At 42.4% G+C, this 22,511-nt stretch overlaps 3 protein-coding genes across 5 annotated transcripts in view; 1 reads left to right on the top strand and 2 right to left on the bottom strand.

The window, feature by feature from the left end:
* Positions 1-86, bottom strand: part of igsf10 (immunoglobulin superfamily, member 10) — an 83,915-nt gene extending 83,829 nt beyond the window's left edge. For all 3 annotated transcript variants that reach the window (XM_085915917.1, XM_085915923.1, XM_085915921.1), the window contains exon 1: positions 39-86. The gene's annotated coding sequence lies outside the window, so the exon portion shown is untranslated. The remainder of the gene's footprint in view (positions 1-38) is intronic.
* A 27-nt stretch (positions 87-113) lies between these two features.
* dhx36 (DEAH (Asp-Glu-Ala-His) box polypeptide 36) overlaps positions 114-22,511 on the bottom strand; it is a 50,149-nt gene continuing 27,751 nt past the window's right edge. The window contains exon 30 of the transcript XR_015066638.1: positions 114-178. The gene's annotated coding sequence lies outside the window, so the exon portion shown is untranslated. The remainder of the gene's footprint in view (positions 179-22,511) is intronic.
* LOC147054192 (ras-related protein Rap-2b) lies at positions 7,218-10,406 on the top strand. Its single transcript, XM_085915935.1, has 2 exons — positions 7,218-8,151; positions 9,545-10,406. Exon 1 carries the CDS (start codon positions 7,562-7,564, stop codon positions 8,111-8,113), a length of 552 nt encoding a protein of 183 aa, XP_085772061.1. The 5' UTR covers positions 7,218-7,561; the 3' UTR covers positions 8,114-8,151; positions 9,545-10,406.

The following is a 22,511-nucleotide window of genomic DNA, read 5'->3' as shown; positions in this document are numbered from 1 at the left end:
ATTCTGTTCCTAATGACGTGTCCGGTGAATACACTTACTGAGATGGAGATTGAAATGCACTACATTGAACGAGGGGGGAGTGGGGGGGGGGGAGGGTCCTGCCCCCCCCCCCCCTCTTCTCTTCCTCCCTACTGCGGACCGCTTTGTCAGCTTGCCGTGCGGCCACCATCTTGTTAACCTGCACAGACAAGAAGAAAAACAAGAAGATCAATACCAACAGTATTTTGTGTATAGGACATTGTTATGAATGTTCTCGTCAGTGTACAGGATGTCGTTTAATATGTGGATGTGGAGTCTGGTAGCAAATACTGTCGCTAAAACTTGACTAACTGTTTATTGCAACGTGAATAATAAATGTTTTAAAAAGAGAGACACTTGATGATACCACACGGGTCAATTGGAAGATGGTGGCTTCATATAGCACATGTTGATTTTCCATTAGAGCACCTCGGTGACCGCCTGTGTCAACTATTGGTTGATTAATAATGGTGAGAAAGGACATTGGATAAAATGTAACTTTTAAAAAGTTAATACGAGAGAGGCACTCAATGTCCTCCATTGTTTGTTCGCGTGTCTGGTATGCTAACTGTTAGCGCGCCGCCGTGTTGTACTTCGCTTTCAGTCTGTGACATTTTTCTTCTTTACCCAATACAGAAAGTAAATACAGAATACCCTCGTGGCTTGTTGACCGATGGATGAGATCCACGCCGGGGGATTTTTTTGCACTTTGCCGCAGTAGGAGGAAATGAAAGTGTAAGCTGTGCAACATTTCTTAGTCAGATCAAAGGTCATCAATGACCTTTCGCTTTCAAAATTTCAGAGAAGGCGCAATGGACTGAGGGGAGGAATAAAATAAAAGAGCAGCACTTCTTTCTTTAACTAAGACATCTTTTGTGTTGGCCAGGAAGGGGCACCAATCTCCCCGCTTGGCATGTGAATAAAAACAAGCTTTGGATTTTCTTCTTCGCTCGGGCGCCTGAAAGTGACTTTTGTCCTGGCTTTTTTTTTTTTGTCAAAAAGTTAAGCGTTTGACAGTCGTCTTTAAATCCCGGTGATTGATGTCTTGACCTGTGGGTGCCCTTTGAGTCAAGACAGGAAGGACCAAATTTGCAATCAAACTGTTGCACAAAAACAGATTTGAGCAACACCCTGGATTAGCTTGATATTTTTTAATGTGATTTTTTTTTGGGGGGTGTTGTTGTTGAGTACAAGTTGGTGATAGTTTTGTGATAAAACCACAGGTGGATCAGAGCGCCGTGGTCCTGTATTTGTTGTTACCGTGACAACGGGGTGCCAGCATTTGCCTCGACAGTTGCTTTTTGTGAGCCGGCCAAAACGGGGGAAACGTACTGTGGGAACTAAACAGACCCACAAAAAAAAAAAAAAAAAAATCCTGCATTTCCTGTGGTGGAAGCCACAACTCCTCGTTACACAATGAAATTTACGCCCTCCGTCACACAATACGTAACATTGAGTTCCCGTGTAGACGACAATGGCAAACTTTTATTTTTCTTTGGGGTGGAAGCATTTACTGCGGAAGACGTTTGCCAGCTTGGCATATCTCTCACTTCACTGACAGCCAATGACTCAGACTGTGTGAGTCATTGGCTGCGTTGTGTTTTTCTTCACATGAATGGAACGGAATGTCATTTGTCACTTTTAACAATTTGATGACATTTTTTCATTGACTTCCCTTGTTTTCTTGGATAATAACGATCCAATATAGATACAATATAATGTGAATTGGTTTAAAATAAGAGACTATGATGTCTTTGATTGGGCAAAATTCAAAATGGCGTCGGTGGTCAATGATTTGTGATTGGCTGTAAGCAAGGAAATCAGTGCACAGGATGGGAGTGACAAAAGTAAAGAGACAGTAAAGAAAATATAGAAAGTTGACTTTCACTATCACGATGGCCATCCCACCAAAATGTTACTGGCTCCGCCTCTTTTGTCCAATTGGGCACGTTGCAGCTCATCTTGCTATTTATTTTTTTCCAGTTTTAAATTGTTCTGTATATTCATTATGGATTTAATGCAGAATTGGAAGGAGGGGACTATTGTACAGTTGGAAATAACATTAGGAACTAGTCTTTTTTTTCAAAATGAAAGAAATGTCACATTTGGCCATGAGTGCTTAGAGGTGGCAGGGGGAAGCAGGCCATCCATCATGTTGTCATTCAATGTGAACATCCAGATTGTAGCAGTGTCCACAATAAGGGTGTCAAGGATGATGAACAGCATATGGCTGCAACACCCGACGATGCTATCGCGAGCCGGCCAGATACCCGCTTGGGCCGTTACTTTCCATAGCGTCAACCCAGTGAGCTGAATGTCTCTGGGACTATACGTTTAGCTTTTGACTTTACACGTCCATCATGTTGACAGCAGTTTGGGTGCAAAGGGGGGGGGGGGCAGTCCCACATGAATTTGTGAACGCTGCCTGGCAACTAGATTTTTTTTTTTTTTTTTTTTAATGTCGCTATTATGCAGGTGACCTAACTGCCAGACTGACTTCTCGGCGCCGCTATGTATCACCTTTAAAGGTCAGTCACACATTACAACGCTCTCGAGCCGCCACTTGCTTAATCTGGAAAGACCAACAAAGTTTCAGGTGCGGGATGAAATTGCATATTTCTGAGGTGGGGTTCATTTGCTTTGAGCGTGACCTCGAGCGATGCAAACTGACATATCCGACACTTGACATGTTTCCCTTTTGCATTTATGCATTAAAAAAAAATAATAATCTCAGCTGGAAGATAACTTTCCAATCTTGTGAAAAAAATGAAGGCCGACAGCAAACGGACCGACATGACGGTCAAGTGGGTGTCAGAGCGAGATGTACTGACCGGCCGGCCTGCTTGATAAGCGGGGTGGGATTTGAGTCTTTGAGATCAGCTGAGGTGAAATGCAAAAAAAAAAAAAAAAAAATGAGGAGGAGGGAGGCAACGAGATAAGGAAACTCAAGATGTCGAAATCTAAGCGGAAAGTTAATAAACTGGGTGCTTAGAGGGAGAACATAACATGATGCTATGTCGGACATAAAGATGCGTTGAGATGATGAGATACCATACCATGAATTTGCTGAGCATGGATCTAAGCTAGCTAGATAAGATCATGCGATTTAAATCTCAACGAAACGCGATCATAACAGTCAGTGTCAAAGTCTAAGAATAGCACGACTGAAAATTGTCGCACACCGATTGTAGTCATGTGTAAGCACGTGTCGGAATTTACGATCTCAGAAGCCGCCGCCTTTGGATGATATTACCGCCTTGGCTCTCTTGCAGTGACCTGTGAAGAAGAATGATCCGCCCCAAAAGTATCTATTTGGCAACTCTGTGTGTTTTCACAAGTGGATTCATGACACCTCATGTGCGGAGCAGCTGACACTTAGTTTACTGTTGTTTTTTTTATCTCCTGCTGTTGCTGTTTGTTTTGGTGTGTTTAAAGCCGGGGAGGAAGACATTAGGGACGCAGACAAAAAAAAAAAAAAAGAGAGAGAGAGAGAGAGAGAGAGAGAGAGAGAGAGAGAGAGAGAGAGAGAGAGAGAGAGAGAACGCTCCAGCTTTGCTATCTACTTGCACTAAAATTGTTTTAATGCATCATTGCTTCTATAAATATATAGCATTGTAAAGTGGACATTTTAGATATCCGTATTATTTATTTTTACATACCATAAGAGGTCCGAGCAGGCGAAATATAAGGTTTCTGACATTCTTACGACATATCTGACTTTTTTTATTGACTGTCTAAAAGTGTTGCTGCAGCTTTTATGTTCAAATTGGTGGTGCTAAAAAGGACCCTTGCTTGAGACCAAACGCAAAGTCAGCTATTTTGGTTTGAAGCAACCTTATACTTGGATGACGTTCTACTCGAGAGGTTGCCTGAACGTGCCCCGATTGGACAACTTGAGACGTTTTCTGTCTTTGATTGTCAAATTTTTATGTGTTTGTTTACACTCTGTAGCGTTTTGCTGTTCGTGAAAGCCGATCCAGTCGTCCCGGATTCCCCGCTAAACTTAGCTGTTGCTCCTTGACGGTGACCGAGCACTTTTTTCTCATCTTACCGGCCCGTTGTCTCATCTTACTCTGCGAATCAAGTCACTGATATGGAAAATATGGATCGAGGTGCGGGTTAGCAGGAGCGAGGAAATTGTTGTTGACATCTTAGATGCTGCTTTCAAGGTCAAGTCAACGGCAATGTGTGAACAACTACAACCACGGCGACGTGACATGTCACGATTAAGTAAGGAGATGACGCAACACAACAGGTCGAGAGTCGTGTTTTGTCCCTTCAAAACATGCTCTTCTAATTCAAAGTAGTCCATTTGCAGAACAAAAAAGAAAAATGACAATGTGATAAATTGCAATAAATTTATTTTTCTGCCTTCTTGAGTCGGTAAAGCTTATAAATGGCTCACTGACATGACTTTGACAAAGTGGTATTGTGCTTAATAATCAATTTGCTTTCATAGTTTATCTTCTTTCTGTCAGATGGCTCCAGGAATTCCTTTCATTTTAGATTGATAGTTGTACATTGTCTGGATCCCTAATAAGCATGAATTTTTAATTCAAAGCAGCAATTTGGATGGATTGCAGAGCCATAGACATCACGTTCAACAAAGATTGAACATTTTCAACAATGAAGGACCCGTAGCACCAATGACATTTCACCCTTTGACCTCTTTCACTGTGGTGGTCTGTATGGCTTATTAATCCGGGCCACATAAAGTATGAAAGCTGCCATTGTGGGGCCCAAATAAAGATGCTGTGTCTTCTTCATATCCAGCAAGTGTGTGTGTGTGTGTGTGTGGGGGGGGGGGTCTGCTCGGTGAATTTTCACACACATTCCAATCAACATCTGAGCGCACATGTAGGGTTGAACGGCAGTCTGCTGCCCCCTGCTGGACACAACGCCCGCTTGCATATTTCTCGAATGATGCTGCCAGACAGTTAACAGTTTAGATGGTGAGCTAGTGAGTAAGTTAGTAAGCTAGTGAGTCAGTCAGTTAGTCAGTTAGCTATCTAGCTAGTTAGCTAGTTACTATATAGATACAAAATATGACCAAATATGTTTCCTTTAATGTAACACGTACTTCTGACTATTCATAACTGATTTCTAACTACAAAGACATCACAAGATGATATTTTGAGGGGGGGGGGGCTGTGAATTTACTTTAAATGTCACCGCGTGCCTCTACAGGAATGATAAATGGCCATCTGAATAATTCATAAATCAAAAAGACACACTAGCACTGCCTCGAAGGCTGAGAACAAACAGAAAATAAAATGGAGTAATTAATTCGAGATCGGGAAAGCTATAAACAGCACATAATAACCTGCCCCAACACACACACACACACACACCACAATCGAAATGACAGTGCCTAAAACACATTCTTTCAAAAGGTCTCTCTCGACCGCCGCGGGACGAGGGAGTCGACTAATCCCTTTAATTAATTAGCTCAATTGTTTCAGACATTTAAATTAGTCTGCCGTCACTCTGAGGGCCAAGCGTGAGGATTCAAAGAAAGCGTCTGCTGTATCTTTTATGTATCGCCTTGTATTCTTCTGAACACAAGGGGCCAGTCTACTTCATTTTTCAATTACAACGGTGGAGGTGCTATGAGATAGAAATGGGGAGAGCTGAAGTATTTTATATAAAAAAAAAAATAAAAAAAAAAGTCTATTACACAGATTTGTGTAGGACATTTCAAGTCAAACTTTACGAGTGAGAGATGTGACCCATTAAAGTTTGAAGTGACCATCACTCTACTCTTTCATCTTGTGTTTTGGAGCATTTAGCACAGTGGTGTTAGAAATCCAAGGCCCGATTAGGCAGCGTGAAAGTAAGCGCCACCTCCGCCTGACAGCACCACACGATTCGTGCTGGAGATCTCATTAGCCTCGGGACAATCCACATGTTTGACCCAAGTCAATGTTAATGATTATGCTTGTATGGAAATGGCGCCTCGGTGACTCACGCTCGTGATTCAGGCTGATGTGTGTATTTATGACTCTTGTGTGTTTCCGTGTGTGATTTTATCCGGGTGTGAGCGCTCGCTCTACTGTTGACAAATTTGCGGACAAATTAAAACGCTATCGATCCAGCTGCCTCCTCCGGAGGTGATGAAGTCACGGCAGCTGAGCTTTGAATCATAACTGATCCCAAACACGTAAGGATCTTTCCCAACAACATTTACCGAACCCGAACAACAACATTTACCGAACCCGAACATGCAATAACGTCACACTTGACAGTTGATTGTGGGGAAAAAAAAAAAAAAAAAAAGAAAACAGGGTCCTGATACGAATCTGACAGCGATCATTGCGCAATTTAGTGAGCGGAAAAGGCAAAGACGACTGTCGTGTTGCTTCATATACGGCCAAAGTTTTTTTTTAGATGGCAACAACAAAGCATGCTGTGTCACACGCTGCGGTCACAAGAGTCACTTGACTCTGTGGTGGCAATGGAATTTTTGTGCCAGTGTGTGAAAATTTTTCAGTCAAGCAGACTTGTTGGATGAGAGACTTGGCCTATAAAGTAATCACAGCACTCTTGTCTTGTAAACTTAAATGAATTCTGGTATCAAATGATCGAAGAATATGGCATGCATTTGAAATATGGCAGGAGTCAGAAGGACTAAAAATTTTATTCTGATGTGGGGTGGCCAAAGAATGACCAGGCCATTGCTACAGTGTAGCTCCGCCCCTGCTTGTTGAACAAGAGGTTTATGGCATATTGAAAGTTTGGGACGTAATAACAGGTAATATATTGCAATATTTTTTTTTGTCTCGATACTTGTCAGACAATTAAAAATCACAAGGATGACTCTTGTAGTAGTCACCGAGGGTTGTTTTGAACATCTCACAACATTTGTTTTGATTCTCGAAAGTCTGTAAAGTGCATCACACGACAGCACGAAGGACAAAAGAATGCTGTGAGTCAAGAGGTAGTGAGCAAGGGGGATGATGTCAAAACTCCAAGGTGGGGCAGCAGCAGTAGGTCGAGCGTCTACTGCACCTTTAAAATACCGAAAGTGTTCACTTTGAATGACGTCAGACGCACGCTTGCGTGGGCAGGAAGCTTGGTGCCGTGGCTAATCTTTGATAAAATTAGCAAGCACAAAACCGGAAACTGTAATATAAACGTAATGGTACGTCAATAAAAACCTGCAGTCGGCCAATGTAAATTGAAACGCGTGATTTTATTTTGAAAGGGTCTAAGAGAAAGTAGATGGCGTGTTGAGTACACTTAACTATATCAAAGTGAGGGGGAAACCAGCGCGGTGTGCTTAGTTGAGCGAACAGTGTAGAAGCGAAGGGCGCAAGTACAACAACAGGCCGGGTGGTGTTAGCATTGACTCGACATGTCACGACACCATTGCTGAGTGTGGCTCGGGAACAACCGAGCGTTAGCCCCCCCCCCCAGCCGTACACACACCCGGGAGCGGCGCTAGTTCGGCAGCCACGCCCCGTAAGCCAGCGACTGGAGAGCCCCCTCCCCTCCGAATACAACTGCTGGCGGCGAGGAAACGAGGCTGCTCTCTCGGGGAACCATGAGGGAGTACAAAGTGGTGGTCCTCGGCTCCGGAGGCGTCGGCAAATCCGCGCTGACTGTCCAATTTGTGACGGGGTCCTTCATCGAGAAGTACGACCCTACGATAGAGGATTTCTACCGGAAGGAGATCGAGGTGGACTCTTCGCCGTCCGTCCTGGAGATCCTGGACACGGCAGGCACCGAGCAGTTCGCCTCCATGCGAGACTTGTACATCAAAAACGGCCAGGGCTTCATCCTGGTCTACAGCCTGGTCAACCAGCAGAGCTTCCAGGACATCAAGCCCATGCGGGACCAGATCATTCGGGTGAAACGGTACGAGAGAGTGCCCATGATCTTGGTGGGCAATAAAGTGGATCTGGAGGGGGAACGGGAGGTGTCGTCCGGCGAAGGCAAGGCGCTGGCGGACGACTGGAACTGTCCCTTCATGGAGACCTCGGCCAAGAACAAGACTTCGGTGGACGAGCTTTTCGCCGAGATAGTCCGCCAGATGAACTATGCGTCCACGCCGAATGGCGACGACCAATGTTGTTCGTCCTGTGTCATCTTGTAAAGGAAACTTTGGCTTCTTGTTCGCTTTTTTTTGCAATGGTGAGTCGAGTCGTTCCTACTGTGTCTTTTATAAACGTGACTTTCTTGACTTCACGCTCCCATAAGTTTGGCTGAGGCTGTGGTCGCCCTTTGTTTGAACAAAAAAAAACCTTGGCAAATTCAAATGAAAAGTCTGTGGAAGGGTGGGGCGGGGGCCAAGGCAGAAACCACCAAATTTTTGGTGGGATCCGTTTTGAAAGCTCGTTTTCAGCATTACATTAAAATAATTTCATATTCTCAACAATTTTCCTTTACTGATTGATGAATGTGTTAACATCCTGTTGTCTTACCAAGTCAACAAAGGCAAACGTCATTGTAAAACTTTACAGAATGGAACTACCTAGTAGCTACTTTAACAGAATTGTTTTTTTTTTCTTCCTGGTCACGTGGCCACTTGTTGCTAGGTAAAGTTCAAGAGGCTGAATCTTAGCTGCCCCACTGGCCAATGAAAGAATAGGCTAACACTAATCAGGTTAGGAAATTAAAACTAAGAGTAAAAAAAAAAACCTCCAACATTTTGTGACTGCTAAATATTAAACGCATGCTACTTGTGAATTTAACATGAATTTATAATTAATGAGGCTCCTCTGCTTACGTTCCCACGGTGGCAACATGACCTAAATTTGTAAAAAAGTTGCAAAAGACTGCAGTATATCACTGAGTTTATAACACAGCAGTTAAATCATATGTACAGTAAATATTTGTATGAAAAATACGGAATAAATGTATTTAGATTGTAGCATAAGAATATGTCACGCGGCACACAAGGGCTACATTCAGTTACCACTGCCACTTTCATATTTATAGCCTATAATATGTATTGGAATTATGACTTTAATATTGTGTCAGTGATTATGAGATTAGATTGGATTATGGAATGTTCCAATTTAAACATTTGGAATGTCGCTAATGTAGAAACCAAAACCGAGGAACCCATTGAACCCAAGTGTAGGCTTAATGTACGTATAAAGGCTTTCACACAAAGTTTGTCACCTAACATTTACAAGCTTGCTCAGTGGCACACTGGCAGCAGAACCTCCTCTTGACCTAGTTACTTTTTGGTCCAGTTAGTCATGAACTTGTGACCTTGTAGTCCCGAAACCAGTTCCTTCCAGACTGAGTCAGCTCTTTTCTTTCGTTTGTTTCGTTCTTGTTTTTCACACTGATAGGATTGAGGAATCTTCTGACTCGATTACAGAACTGAAGAGACGAGTTGTTCTTGGAATTTGATTAGCTTTAAAGAAGTCGGAGGTTGGTTCTCTGCCATGGGACCGCGTAGGCTCTTTTCACTTTCTCAGAGCTTCTCCCAGAGTTTCTTTATTGGCCCGCATCCTGGGACTCGTTTGTGGTCCTGGCTTGATTGGTGACCATTGTTTTTGTTTTTTTGTGGCAGTGTGTTGCAGCAAGTGTGTCTTGTTGGCGTCTCAGCCTGGCCTCGGAGGAAAAATGAAGAGGAATGCTGCAGGGGGAACAAGACGTGGAGGAGGGGAGGGGTCCATCCACTCTTCAGGAATTCTGCTGGGTCAGAGAATCTTTGCGGCGTGGTCCACAGTTGAGGTCTGATCCAACCAGTTCTAGACCACCAGGGAACTCAAACATTTTCCCTCAAGCACGACGCAATGAACATTCAAAGGCGACGGAGGGGAAGAAAAAGACTTTGAAAATATATTTTGTTAATAACCACACTCAAAAACCTGGACGGGTACAAACGAGTGTTTTTGTTCCAAAGTCTAACAAGTTGGTGGTGGAATAACGCAACAACTCTCTTCTTGTCGGGGTTACAAGGAGATCTTAATAGACTTGGCGTGAGGACCACCGCCTCGTGTCCAGTGCCTTTTTATTTTTTTTGATCCCACCTCCTCAACACACTTCAACTGTTCCTGTTTAGTGCCAACACACCTAGAGGTGTTCTGTTCAAGGACTGGTGCTCTTCTGTACGTTTGGGTCATTTTGTTTTGTTTTTCTCCTTTGAGTTGACGGTGTTTAGGGCCGCGTCCAGTCTTGAAACGCACAGGTACTGGAAAACCATTACAACAACGGCACCCGACCACTTGCAGACCTCTTCAATCAATCTTTGATTTTGTTGGACAAGTGATGATGATAATAATGTACATGGTGTTGACAAATCTAATCCTGATTGTAAAGTGAATTTTGGACCAGCCTTTTAACTGTGGCCGGTCTGTTTTTAAAAAAAAAAAAGAACTTTTAATACAGATGGCTTTTTTTTAAAAAACAAAACAGGTTGTGTTCTTTCTTTTGTTCCCTTTTCTGTTCTGCTTTTATCATGACCAATAAGGCCAGTCAACCAATGGGGGGACAAACTTTTGTCTTAACCATTAAAATATGGCAAAGTCATGAAAGACAATCTTCTAAAACCTAAATTTTCACAAAAATGTCACAAAAAGAAAAACAGCAGGGTATGTCACAATACTTCCTCCCTTAACCTAAAAATGACAAGGTTCTTTGCACAACAGGAAGTAAAGCTACCAACGGAATAATCTTACTTGCGCTCAAAACTTCCGCTACATAAAAAACAAAGTTTACGATAGATTTCTATCTTGAAGGTTGCTCTTGGCTTCTAAGCCCGTTTGCAATCGTAATCCTCACATCCATACCGTTGGTATCAAATTACACATACGTGCTGTATTTATGTGCGTGTCAGTATGTCAGTCATGTGAAGCGGCCAAACTCCGGAGTCAGCGTTTTTGACTGATCGCGGAATCAGGTGAGAACGGACGGCGTTGCGATAAAAGATAAAAACTACATACGCCATACATCTCAGCAGTTGATGAACTTCAAACTGTTTCTCGATAAGAGCATTTATTGCTGCTTATAAGCCAGATGGTGTGAACGTTAACAATCTCCTTCATCTTTTGACCGTTTCAAGCTGCGACTCCCGTAAACGTGATAGCTGAAGAATTTGCCCTTTGGTGGAACACGGTGGCGTGGCAGGTTTTTCTTTCTGCTCGAGGGTTTCACTTCCTAATTTCAACCTCATATTTTCTAGACTTAAGATATCGCACATTTTTTTAATGTGGTCACGTGATGTGGTTGCCATGGTTACGGGGGTTTGAGCTGTGGCGTGACCTCGAGGGCGGCGGCCATTTTGACCACACATACACAAAAACGACTTTGCATTAAAACTGCTTATTGATCTCCTAAGGATAAATCAGGCTTTTCTGCTGGTGTTGCCGTGATGAGTGGCTCGTTTAAACATTTTTTTTTTTTTTTTTTTAAACACCAGACTTAATCACTATATAGACTCCTCACTGAATTACAGGCTGCATCTGCTCCCCGAGCGTCAGAGTGCTATTTTGGAGGCTCTGTTGTGTACAAGCTTGCGGTTTTCTTTTCTCCTCTGGCTGTAGCTCTTTGGCATTCCTCCTAACTGTATTAGCCTCCCTTCATCGAGTTAGCCAACGCCGATAATTAAGCCCAAAAAAAAAAAAACGCCTGTGCAGCATCTGCGTTAAATCTAAAGTGACAACATGAGTTGATTTAGCCTGGCCATCGTGGTCAGCGATGTTACGAGTCCACAAGTGCAATGCGAGCAGTGCTTTCTCGCTACTGACAACGAATAAAACGGGGTACACTTCAGCTTTTTTGAAAACAAACAAAAAAAAGAGACCAAAAAATGGTAAGTGTGCTAACAATTCTTATAATAGTACGCCAAATAATTAATAATTATTGTTGAGAGGCTGACAATAAAAGATACTATTTACTACGACTACAGTTTAAAAAAAGATTTTGAGGCTTGATTTTTTTTTTTAACTCAGACATTTTGACTTTTCCGCTATATTTTTCCAAAAAAGTAGAGTTAATCCTTCAGATGCTCACAGAGTCGAAGTCTCAGAAGATTTGCAAAGGTCTCAGGAGATTTGTGTAAGTCTGCTGAGGTCTTAAGTGAGGTCATGCAGAATTTTTCATTTCTTTTTTTTTTTTTTTTTTTTGCCTAACAACAATTTTGATCCATCTCACAATTGTTTAACTTCCGGACTAAGTAAGTCCAGAAGGGTTATTGCCGTCCTTTAAAATATCCCCAACCGTCGTTTGCGTGCTTCACCATAGCAAAATGTGGAAAGAACCACTTCCTGTTTGCTTTTTCCCCTATTCAGAATTTCTGCTGCACTACTTCCCGCAAAGAAGCCGAGACTTGTTCGACCTGACAAGGGTCGGTCTGTTTGAGCCGAGAGTCCCTCCGTTTCCCCCGCGAGTCGGGGAGCGGCGTTTCTCCCTGTGGAGCTCGAATGGGAATGCCCCTGAATTCCTCCCATTCCCAACATTCCGCACGCTGTCATGTCTGGACATGTTTTTAGCCGGTAGCAACGGGAGTGCTATGGATGTGACTAGCTAGTTTTTTAGCACATTTGTGAGTTCAGTTATTGGGAGATACCACGCAAAGAATTAAGCAACAAAGTACTTCATCATCCCCGATGTGTCGCAAGATTGATCCAGACATCTTAAATGCACTTATGCCCTTTTTTGAAATTACAGAACACCCAAAAAAGAAAGTAGGCCAAAGGATCCAGTTGGACTGGTCCAGTTACTTGTAACACTATTGTTTGTCTATGTGAAGCCCTTTGAGACTGCTTGTGATTTAGGGCTATACAAATAAACTTGACTTGACTTAACATCCCCGTGTGGATTAGTAGCTTTTGTTTGGTGACATGGCCACCACGTTTTCAACAACAGAATGCGGCCATGATATAATTGCCGTGAAAACGCACTTTCACACAAGTACAGTCGTTCGCTCTCTCTGGTCTGAAATTTGGTTTTAGGCAGTGTCCGTTTCTTGGTTTGTTTTCGCAAAATCGCAACAAAAATCACACAGTTCTCTTACTGTCAAATACGAAAGAGGAATGTTTGCTTACGGACTGGCATCAAAATGAAAAAAAAAAAAAAAGCTGTTGTTGATGTTGTCATGATTAGAACTGGACAAGTCACGAGAAAACCGCAAACAAGGAAATAGCCAACCCACATGATGCGCTAAAAAGACGTTTCGATTCTGCTCACATCACCATGATGACTAGATCTTATCATCCTGCTAGCTACATGACAGAATCCAAACAGGTTTCAAAGATGTTTGGGGTAAAAAGGAGTTTGTTCGATTGCCTTTGGAACCATACCGTGACCACGTCTTTCTGAAAGACCGGTCGGGTTGGTCCCTATCTGTTTGTTTGCTGTGTTCCCACCTGTTCAAATGAACTACAGGGTAGAAAAAAAATAAAAAAAAATAAAAAATATATATATATATATACTGAAGACATTTTGGTGTCAAAGCATCCTAAGAGTGTTTAGGGTCTTAAGGTCTTTTTCCTCAGCTCTGTGTTGCCTTCAGAGCGACTGACAGAGTTGCTGCGGTTTGGGTGTGGTTTCACTCGCTGCCACGGGACTTATGGTTTGGAACATTTCCTCGTCGTTTTATTTAGTAGCCACGCACGCGCAATGCGAGGCCTGCTTGCCTCCGGACGGCCGTACGTAACCATTTGAGTGCACACATGCATTTAGAGAAAGGAAGGATGAGTCTCTGCTTTTCGGGTAATTGCGCATGATTCTAGGCCGAAACCGCATAAGGGCCTATGTCGCGTGATAGCTCTCTGGGAGTTTCTCATCTGGAATATAATGATAGACGCACTTCCCAAACCTCTGGCTCCACCATGATGGTTAGGAACACTCTGGGTCCAGACGACAGAAGAATAGCATCCTCGTGTCTAGGATGGTTTGGTCTTGAGTAATCAATCTATTTGTTTGTTTCTTTGGTTTACTTCGGTTTATTTTAAATATGCTATTTATACATGTGGTTGGGTAGGGTACACCACCTTTTGTCGACCTAATGTTGCACCATCCAGTGTTCGACATTGGAATTACACACAGAACAGATGACTTATTAATTGTGAAAATAACGTGAACGCATACCTGGAGGGGAGGGGAGTTTACTGTATTTAAAAGCATTACATTTATCCTCTTGTACTATTGTGACTTACTGGGTCACTCACAGTAGTTGTGAAACTCTTCTTTGTTTGTCTCTGCATGACTATACTGCCCCCAGTGGCCAGTTAACGCACACCATAGGAGCTTCAATGAATTAATGAGGATGGACAATTTCTTTAATTCTATACATTTGATTTAATTATGTTGCTGTTGCACATTTTTATTATATAAATGTGTATTATATAATATATACATTTTTACATATAATTATAGATTATTTTTGTTTTTTGCTGAACGGAGGTTAGAATGGATTGACCTTTCCATTGATTTTATCGGAAAAAGATTTGCACTGCAAACGTTTGAAGCATAATCGTGGATCGTATTTGCTGAGAAAAATACCGCATTTGACCCCGACTCTTCCTGCTTTCCCACCCCCCATCGTCATCATGTACAAGAGCAATTGGAGGAGCCTTTGTGGCATCCTCCTCCGGGGCCTGAGTCATGTGAATGCTTCCCACCACCTCATCCGTACCATGCTGTCACCACAGCAACCCCGTCCCGCATTCTGACTAACGTGCCGCGACATCCCTGACCTTCCTACCCGGCCCCCCTGGACGGGTTGTGCTTCTCTTTCCATCATCTTCCATCGCCTCCTTCCCTCCCCGCATTCCTTGGCCTGTCATATTGCTACTGAGGTGTTTGCTTATCTCCACACGCTGTTCTTCCTTCGACTCAACCCCCCCACCCTCCCAGTCAGGAGTTGTGATTCATGATCAAACTTTGTTCCCCGGGCACATTTTGTACAACGTGTCTTTCGTAACCTGAGCGGCAGGCAAACGAGGTGGGAGTGAAAAAACAAAAAGCTATAGAAACAATATGTCTCCCTCTTTCTCAATTTAGAAAAGAGAAGAATAGAATGGAATTATGTGTAAAATTTTATTTGACTTCCCCTGCAATCTTTCCAGCAGGGTTGGCGCTTTTACAGCGGCGGCATTAGCATAACATTGACGTTTAAGGTATCAGCCAGGCCTCTTTATTGTTGTTTTACTGTTAAAGCAACAGTAAGGAAGAATGTTTTTTTTTTTTTATGTTTTTATTGCTCCATGACTTTTAGTACTCCCAGGCACAACTCGGAACAATAACATGTAGCGCGAGAGGTGTTCTGGCAGCTCAAACACTGACCGTGAGAGAATGTTGCCATGGCAATGACAGAGATGCTACGATAGGCCAGTATCACGGCCGAAAGATTTTTTTTTAATTTTTTTTACTTGTAGCTTTTGAAAAGCTTTCACTGCACCCATGATGAAAATGTTATTACAACAGTAAAATGAAATTTTGCTTACTCTATCAAGAAAAAGTGCAAGTTCTTCCACACTTTCATCATACTTGGATGTATTTGTTGGCTTAGTCGTCGTTTATGACCCAATCTTTAAAAATGCCCCGTTGTTGACGTTTATGGGAATTTTGCAGCGGCAAATCCCGCAGGAAATTGTTCATATCCTGCGTGGAGCAATGGAAGAGGAAGTCTCGTGTGACACTGAGAATCTGCGGCCTCGTGACCCACATTAGCGCCGCTGGGCCACACAGCAAATTTGGGGTGCACCCACATTTTTGTTTTCATAAAGCAGCTGCTCTCCCGAGTGTTTTGCTAACTCCGAAGAGGAATGTTTACAATTAGGGTGCAGTGAAAGTGTGTGTATCCAACATACGTAGAAATATTATATTAAGAAAGCGCGAGAGAGTTGAGAGAGTTTTGCAATATCCGCGGGCACATTGTTTGGTGAATGACTTAATTGTGAGGACGTGCGAAAGAAGCACTCCAAGATAATTGTCACATGTGACATGACACTGAATGGCGTCGATGGTATCAAGTGACGAGCACGGTGCTGACAGGAAGGATGGGTGGATCCACAATTCCTGTGCCCTGACTGGGACTTTTCACGCTCGCATTTTCCTTCATTGACAGTTTGGAACCTCTGTCTTGAACGAGGACAGTCAATGTGGGCCTCCAGAATAATCCTAAGAATAAAATAAAATATACTAAGTATTTTTTAAAATGTGTATTTAAAAAAATAGTTTTAATCATATTTTAAGTATATTTTAAAAATATTTTTAATAAGCTAAAAATGAATACAAATGTATTTACTAACTATACAGATAAAAAAAAATGTTAAAACCACTAATATGTGTAACTATTTTTTGAAAATATTGAAATTGTTAAACTATCGTTTATATTTCATTAATATTCTTTTTTTTTATTCTAAGACGCAAATGATACATTTAACATTTTCAACGAATGAAAATTACAAAAAATAGGTTTATTAAAAATAATGACTAAGATTATGAAGAACATTACATTCAATATTTATTTTAACAAGTGTTGGCGTAACTTTGGTTGCATCCTAATATTTTTTTATCCCGTTCATAAATACGTTTTGGAGCTGCGTTGGCCCCAGGCAGACTCGTCGTTTCATCTGCTTTGCCCCCCTTTCAGCTGCAGCGCGTGTTGCTCTCTTCATCTCTCATCTCAGCAAACGAGCGTGTTAGCCTCTTCGGTTGGTGCTCCGTATTCATTTGACAGAAGGACAAATGTTGACTAAATCAGATTTCCCAGCCGCCAAATGCCTCCCGTGAGATTTGTTTCCCTTTTGCAAGTGTGATTAGAGCCCGGCTGATTGATATTTAATGTGTGAAATGTCAACTGGAATGACTTGTGCGCCAATTAGGACAAGGGAGGAGGGTGGAAATCAATATCAAGACTGAGCATATCAATGAGGCTGGGAGAGAGAAACTAAAGTAAAGATGGAGGAGAGCAACCGATTTGAATGATACGAAGGCACGTGGAGCGCAAAAAAAACCAACAAATTGCTATTCTTAAAACCATTTTTTACTTTGACGTTTACATTAATGGTTCAAAATGTTGAACCGAGCGATTCCAATCGCTGATAGTCTTGAATAAAATATTCCTACCAGAGGTGCAAAGTGCAGATCCATCTTCATCGCTAAATATTATGCAATTTGTGGAACATAACTATGACTAAAAAGTACAGCGTAGTGGTGGGTTGTATTTTCGCAGTATTTGTTTTTGGTTGTTTGTGTACCTATCCATCAAAATATGTATTTTCATGAAACTGATCCTGATACAAAAAAAGAAAAGGCATTTCTGTAGTGTTTACTTTACTTTAGTCAAAGTTGTCTCAAAATGCTAATTTGATAAAATGGGTGTTGAATGCCTCTTGGCCATATGGACCTTGAGGGGCTTATTGGACCCCCCTCCCCCCCCGGGTCTGCTGTTCAAGGGCCATCTTTTCTCAAAGTTACTGTCAAGAGTTCCTGTATGACATTTTCATGAAAATAATCAAACTCTATTTTGCTTACTGTTGTATATTGTTCTTATATCTATACGTGTTGTTCATACGCTTTGTTTTTGCAGTTGCGTCTGTGTGTGTATGTTGTTTTGAGGAAATCTACACTTTGGACCATATGGTGCCTGCTGGGCAAAGATAAATCCCCACAGGACACACACACACACACACACATACATACACACGTCACATAAGGAGCCCACCTACGTTATCGAGTTGCCACCTTCGCGTCTGCGGTTGCGTAACAGCAATATGCAACCTCTGTGTTAACTTGTCAGCCAGTCTTCCTCCTCCCACTCAGTTGATCTTTCGTCTGCCTACCAGCCTGTGCTTGTCTACGTGTACTGTACTAAAAAATATATCTATATCTATATCTATATATATATACAGATATAAAAATCCAATACAAGTGTAGCAAGAAGCAAGCCTTTCACAACAGTACATTTAACACAGACAACAAAATGATACCCGAGTCGAATGCAGAAGAGGCACATTCAGTTCCAAAATCGCTGACACAGGCCGACTAGTTGCTTCACTTTACATGTCTGATCTGCCAAGACTTGCATCAGACTGAAACTTAAAAAAAAAAAAAAAAAAAAAAAAAACAGGAAGGTCATGGAATCAAAAAGAATCACAATTCCTCTTTCTAGCTCTCTGTGCAAACGAAGTAAGGCCATTTTGTAAAAAAAAATATGGTGATAGAGGCTTTTGTGGCTGGCGTGCTAACACTGACAAGGGCACAGCTGCCCGAGAGAAAAAAAAAAAAAAGATTCGCTGCTTTGGTTGCAATTGCTGCAGTTAAGGTAACAAAAACGGCACAAGAAGAAAAAAAGACAGGCGGCTAAACTTCAGACTTGGCCTGCTCGACCCGTCGCTATGACGACGCCACCCTTTAATTGGCGCTATCCGCACTTCTATCCTGTCCCTCTGTGGGTATTATAACACACGAGCATCATTAGGTAAACAATGTGGGTAAATGTGCTCTTGGGCTTTGTTATCACGACATCTCCTTCCTGGGATATCGGAATCAAAAAAAAATCATCCGGAAGTGAATCGACATTGATCGTGATTGATGCGGATCCATTCTTTGAAAAGGAGACGTACGTCTCTCGCAAGATTCTCAGGCTAATTCGAGCTGAATGAAATGTCGCGTGTGTTCCCAATCGACACGATGCGATTTAACGGTGGTGGTTTACCGCCTTGTCAAGGTGCACGGCTCCTCCGCCGTGTCCGTCATGCTTCCCGCGGAATATTTGCCTATTTCTGGAACCGAGTGTAGGCGGCTGAGAGCGAAATGTTCTTATGCCAGGAGGACAGGGAGATGTTCTTGTGAGGAAGCGTTGGCTGGCCACAATATTAGGAACACCTCCGGAAAGATAACACGACTTGTTGTTTTATTGACAATATCAGAGGTATTAATAATAAGATGATTGTAATGACTTCACTTGGCTGGCAACATATTAGAAGTTAGACGAAAAAGCAATCATTCACTTTAATTATTCATTCTGTTACATCATGACTCATTCGAAAGTTCAAATGAACGATAATGCAGAAGGTACATTTAAAAACTATTTTGGTGCACGGCTCGCAGCAGGTGGCTCAATCTGACACGGCAAGCAGCCGAGCGGCGGCGACGAGCCACGGGTAAGCGAGCTATTACCGAAAACCGTTACAAAAGGTGTTTTGGATGGAACAACAGCTCGACTCAGCTGTGCATTCCTGTGAAGTGAATTCACTCCTCGCAACCTCCAGGGAGCGGACAAGCCGACACACATCAGCATACACTACATCGGAGACCGCTGATGATAAGATAGCGTTGGGCTAAATGGCTAGTTGGAAGATAGCATTGAAGCATTGTAACCGTTGACAGGAAACACTCAAAAGACGCGAAAAGAACAACTATTCGCCCTCACCAACATGTTAGGTGTTCAAGATAGCTAATGTGGAAATGTCCCAAATGAAGCTTCAAATTTGCTTCATGAATCGGTTGTTGTATTTTGGACTATTTCAGAAAGCACTGTTGGGATTAAGAAATAAGTCATTATACTTTCAGCGCAATGTTGAACAGAGCGCCATCTAGAGGAGTCAATACAACTGGTTTATGAAGCAAATTTGAAGCTTCATTTTCCCCTATCGCTAGTGGGAACCAAAAGTAGCCCCATAGATCACTGCAATCAAGCTCAGAACCATACGTTTTTTGTTTTGGTTTTTAACATTGGGAGGGGAAGAGGAGCCATATTGTAAGTAGTTGAGTGAAGTGAGATTGTGACAGTACACGCTGGTACCATTGTGTTGGACTCAATGCAGGCCCTGTCATAGACCCCACAAACACACCGAACTCTATTGTCTTTTATGATTAAAGCGCCGTGCGAGCGATTTTCACATTTTGGCAGCTGGTCAAGTGTGAAAAGCGATTTCACCTGTGATAAAAGTGCCTGGGCAATCGGAGTGTATTTTTATATGGGGGGGGCGGTCAGTCCCTGTTTGGATTTCAAGAGGCAGAACTAAATCGGACTACGCCTATATTTTCCTTGCCATTACTTTGCTTTAAAAACCGATGACTGCAACCAGCTTTTGTTGCCCCTGTGCTTTTGTTGCATCCACATTTTTATTTTATTTTATTTGATAATGCAGCTCATGGCCAAGTGTTGCATTCGTCTGCGTGGGGTCACAGCTTGTCTGAGCCTCTCTTCAAATGCGCTATCCACAGACAGAGAAAGCGAGAGGCAGAAAAAAAAAAAAAGATGAAAAGATGTAGCCGAGAGAGGACGGATGAGTCAGTGTGTAGGAGCGAGAGAAATACGTGTACGGCTCTCTGACAAGCGCGATTGTTATCTCAGCTCTAAGTGCAAAGCCGTTTATCCGTTTCTCTCGCTTCAGCTGTGTATCAATACATTCTGTCTGTCTACTCATCTAATTAGTTCGACCAAGTCTTCGATGTGGATCAAATACATGCGATCCGAGACCCGTGGCAAGTTTTGACCCAGGTCCTACCGAGCCACGGTTGTCAGACGTTCTGTTTAACGGCAGGCAGAAAAATATGAGCTCACCTATTTCACGGATGAGCTCATACTGCGGCTGCCTTTTGTTCGCTCGTGGCCAAACGCATTCTCTCTCGTGTCCGCCGCCACGCTGCGAGTCAAAATATGAATGTATATCAACGTGAAGTACACCAGCGTGATCTCGGAAGATCCGTACTGACAGAGTCAAACGAAACTGAGCAGTTTCAAGGACATAGTAAGAGTCACTTATCATTTGAGCTTTTAAATTTTGAAACGATGAAAGAAAATATTCATCACGGTAAACGGGGAATTAATTAAACTCGTATTTCTAACTGTTCCATGTTTCCCATGGCAACAGAGTTGAAAATGTCAGAGAAAAGTGTACATTTTGCCGTCCTGATGATGTCATCGTTTTCTCCAAGCCAAGGCGCACTAAATGATTTATGGCGGATGTTTTAGTCACTTTGCGGTATGTGTGTTGTCTACACATTCTCACAAACTGCCACTTGTACTGTTTGCCATTCTTTGTTGTGTGAAAAGATACAGGATGCTTAGCAGGAATGACAGAATATACAGATCAAAGACAAAAAAACAAAAGAAGGAGGGGGGGGGGGGGTTTGTCATGTGTCATCCGAAGACAAAACTGTCATTCAACGACAGTGTGGGCCGCTCAGGCGGGAGGGGAGGGCTGCATCCGCGAGCTGAGCGGTGTGGGAGGAAAGAGTGAGAGGCGACACAGAGGAGTGAGCTATTTCCAGCGCACCATGACACCCCGACAGGACAGCGAGACGTACGACATGCTTGCATTTTCACCTCGCCTTTGAACACAACTCAGCGGGGAGTACCGACATGTCTGAAAAGTACTCGTGTCTATAAATTAGGGCTCTTTGATTAAATATCATCGCGATCCAAAATATAGAGCGGGTATTATTTATTCTGCGCACGTTTTTCTAAGGCTCGTCCAAAACGGCTAAACCGTCACACTGCAACTCATGAGTGGCCGACGGTATGATTTCAAAAGCGAAGTGTGGAGAGTCTTCGTTGCCCAAACCTGCAGCAATCACTTTCGACAATCTTTCGAGCAATCATCTATTTGTATTACGGGGCAATCTGCTTATTGACATGAACGCCATCTTGTTGATCGTTTTTAAAAACAACATGGCGCCTCAAGTCGTTGCTACTCTATGACAACACAAGGGGCGCAATTTACAGCTGCAGTCAACCACAAGCCAACCTTACACAGGGAAGCCAGGTTGGATTTTTATTCTGCAAAAAATTATTCCTACACAAAGATAATATCGCTCTGTTTTGATTGACAGGTCGATTCCCGAACGAGGGAGTGCTAGAAATGAAAGTAAATGAGTCCTATTTGATTTTTATTCCCTTGATGCTGCACTCAGCTGGTTCTAAATGCGTGTGTGGGAAAACCAAACAAATGTATCTTCTGGTTTACGCCCGGCGGGACTAAATTGCTGTTTGTCCACCACCCTTTCAAACATACACGCACACACACGCAAACACAGTCTGTAAACAATGCAACAACATTCCTGCCGCCTGTTTTTTTTTTTCGGGACATTTAAATCATCTTCACAGATGTTATCTTTGCGGCAAATGAGCATCCGCACCTTTCACTTTGTCACGACACTGCCTCATTGAACACTTAATTTGTTCGCTAATGAGATTCAGGAAAAGATGTGGGTGACTGTTGAGGACACTAACACAACAATAATAAAATCAAAACTTAGCATTGTCTTTGTCGAGGGAGAATGTTTTAGTTGCCCTTTTGGTGCCCTGGTCAGAATTACATGAAAATCATCATGGAAATGAAGAATAAAAACTCTCACGCAGAGATGATTAATTATGCCATTCTGATGAAGACACAGACACTTTTTTGGGGGGTGCGTAGACTAATGTGACATTTTTCCAGTCATTTTTTTGTCAGTTTTCAACTCAATGTTATTTTTCTAAAAGTGACAAAGACATGCAAAAGTTTTACTAAATGACTCATGCTTGTCTCCAGTCTTTTTGTATTGTGTACAAATTTGTTCTCATAAAACAATAG

This window comes from Syngnathus leptorhynchus, chromosome 7, assembly GCF_054491065.1.
Source record: "Syngnathus leptorhynchus isolate UIUO chromosome 7, UIUO_Slep, whole genome shotgun sequence".
NCBI lineage: Eukaryota > Metazoa > Chordata > Actinopteri > Syngnathiformes > Syngnathidae > Syngnathus > Syngnathus leptorhynchus.
The sequence above is the reverse complement of the archived record's forward strand: the minus strand, read 5'-3'. Positions and strand labels throughout refer to the sequence as shown.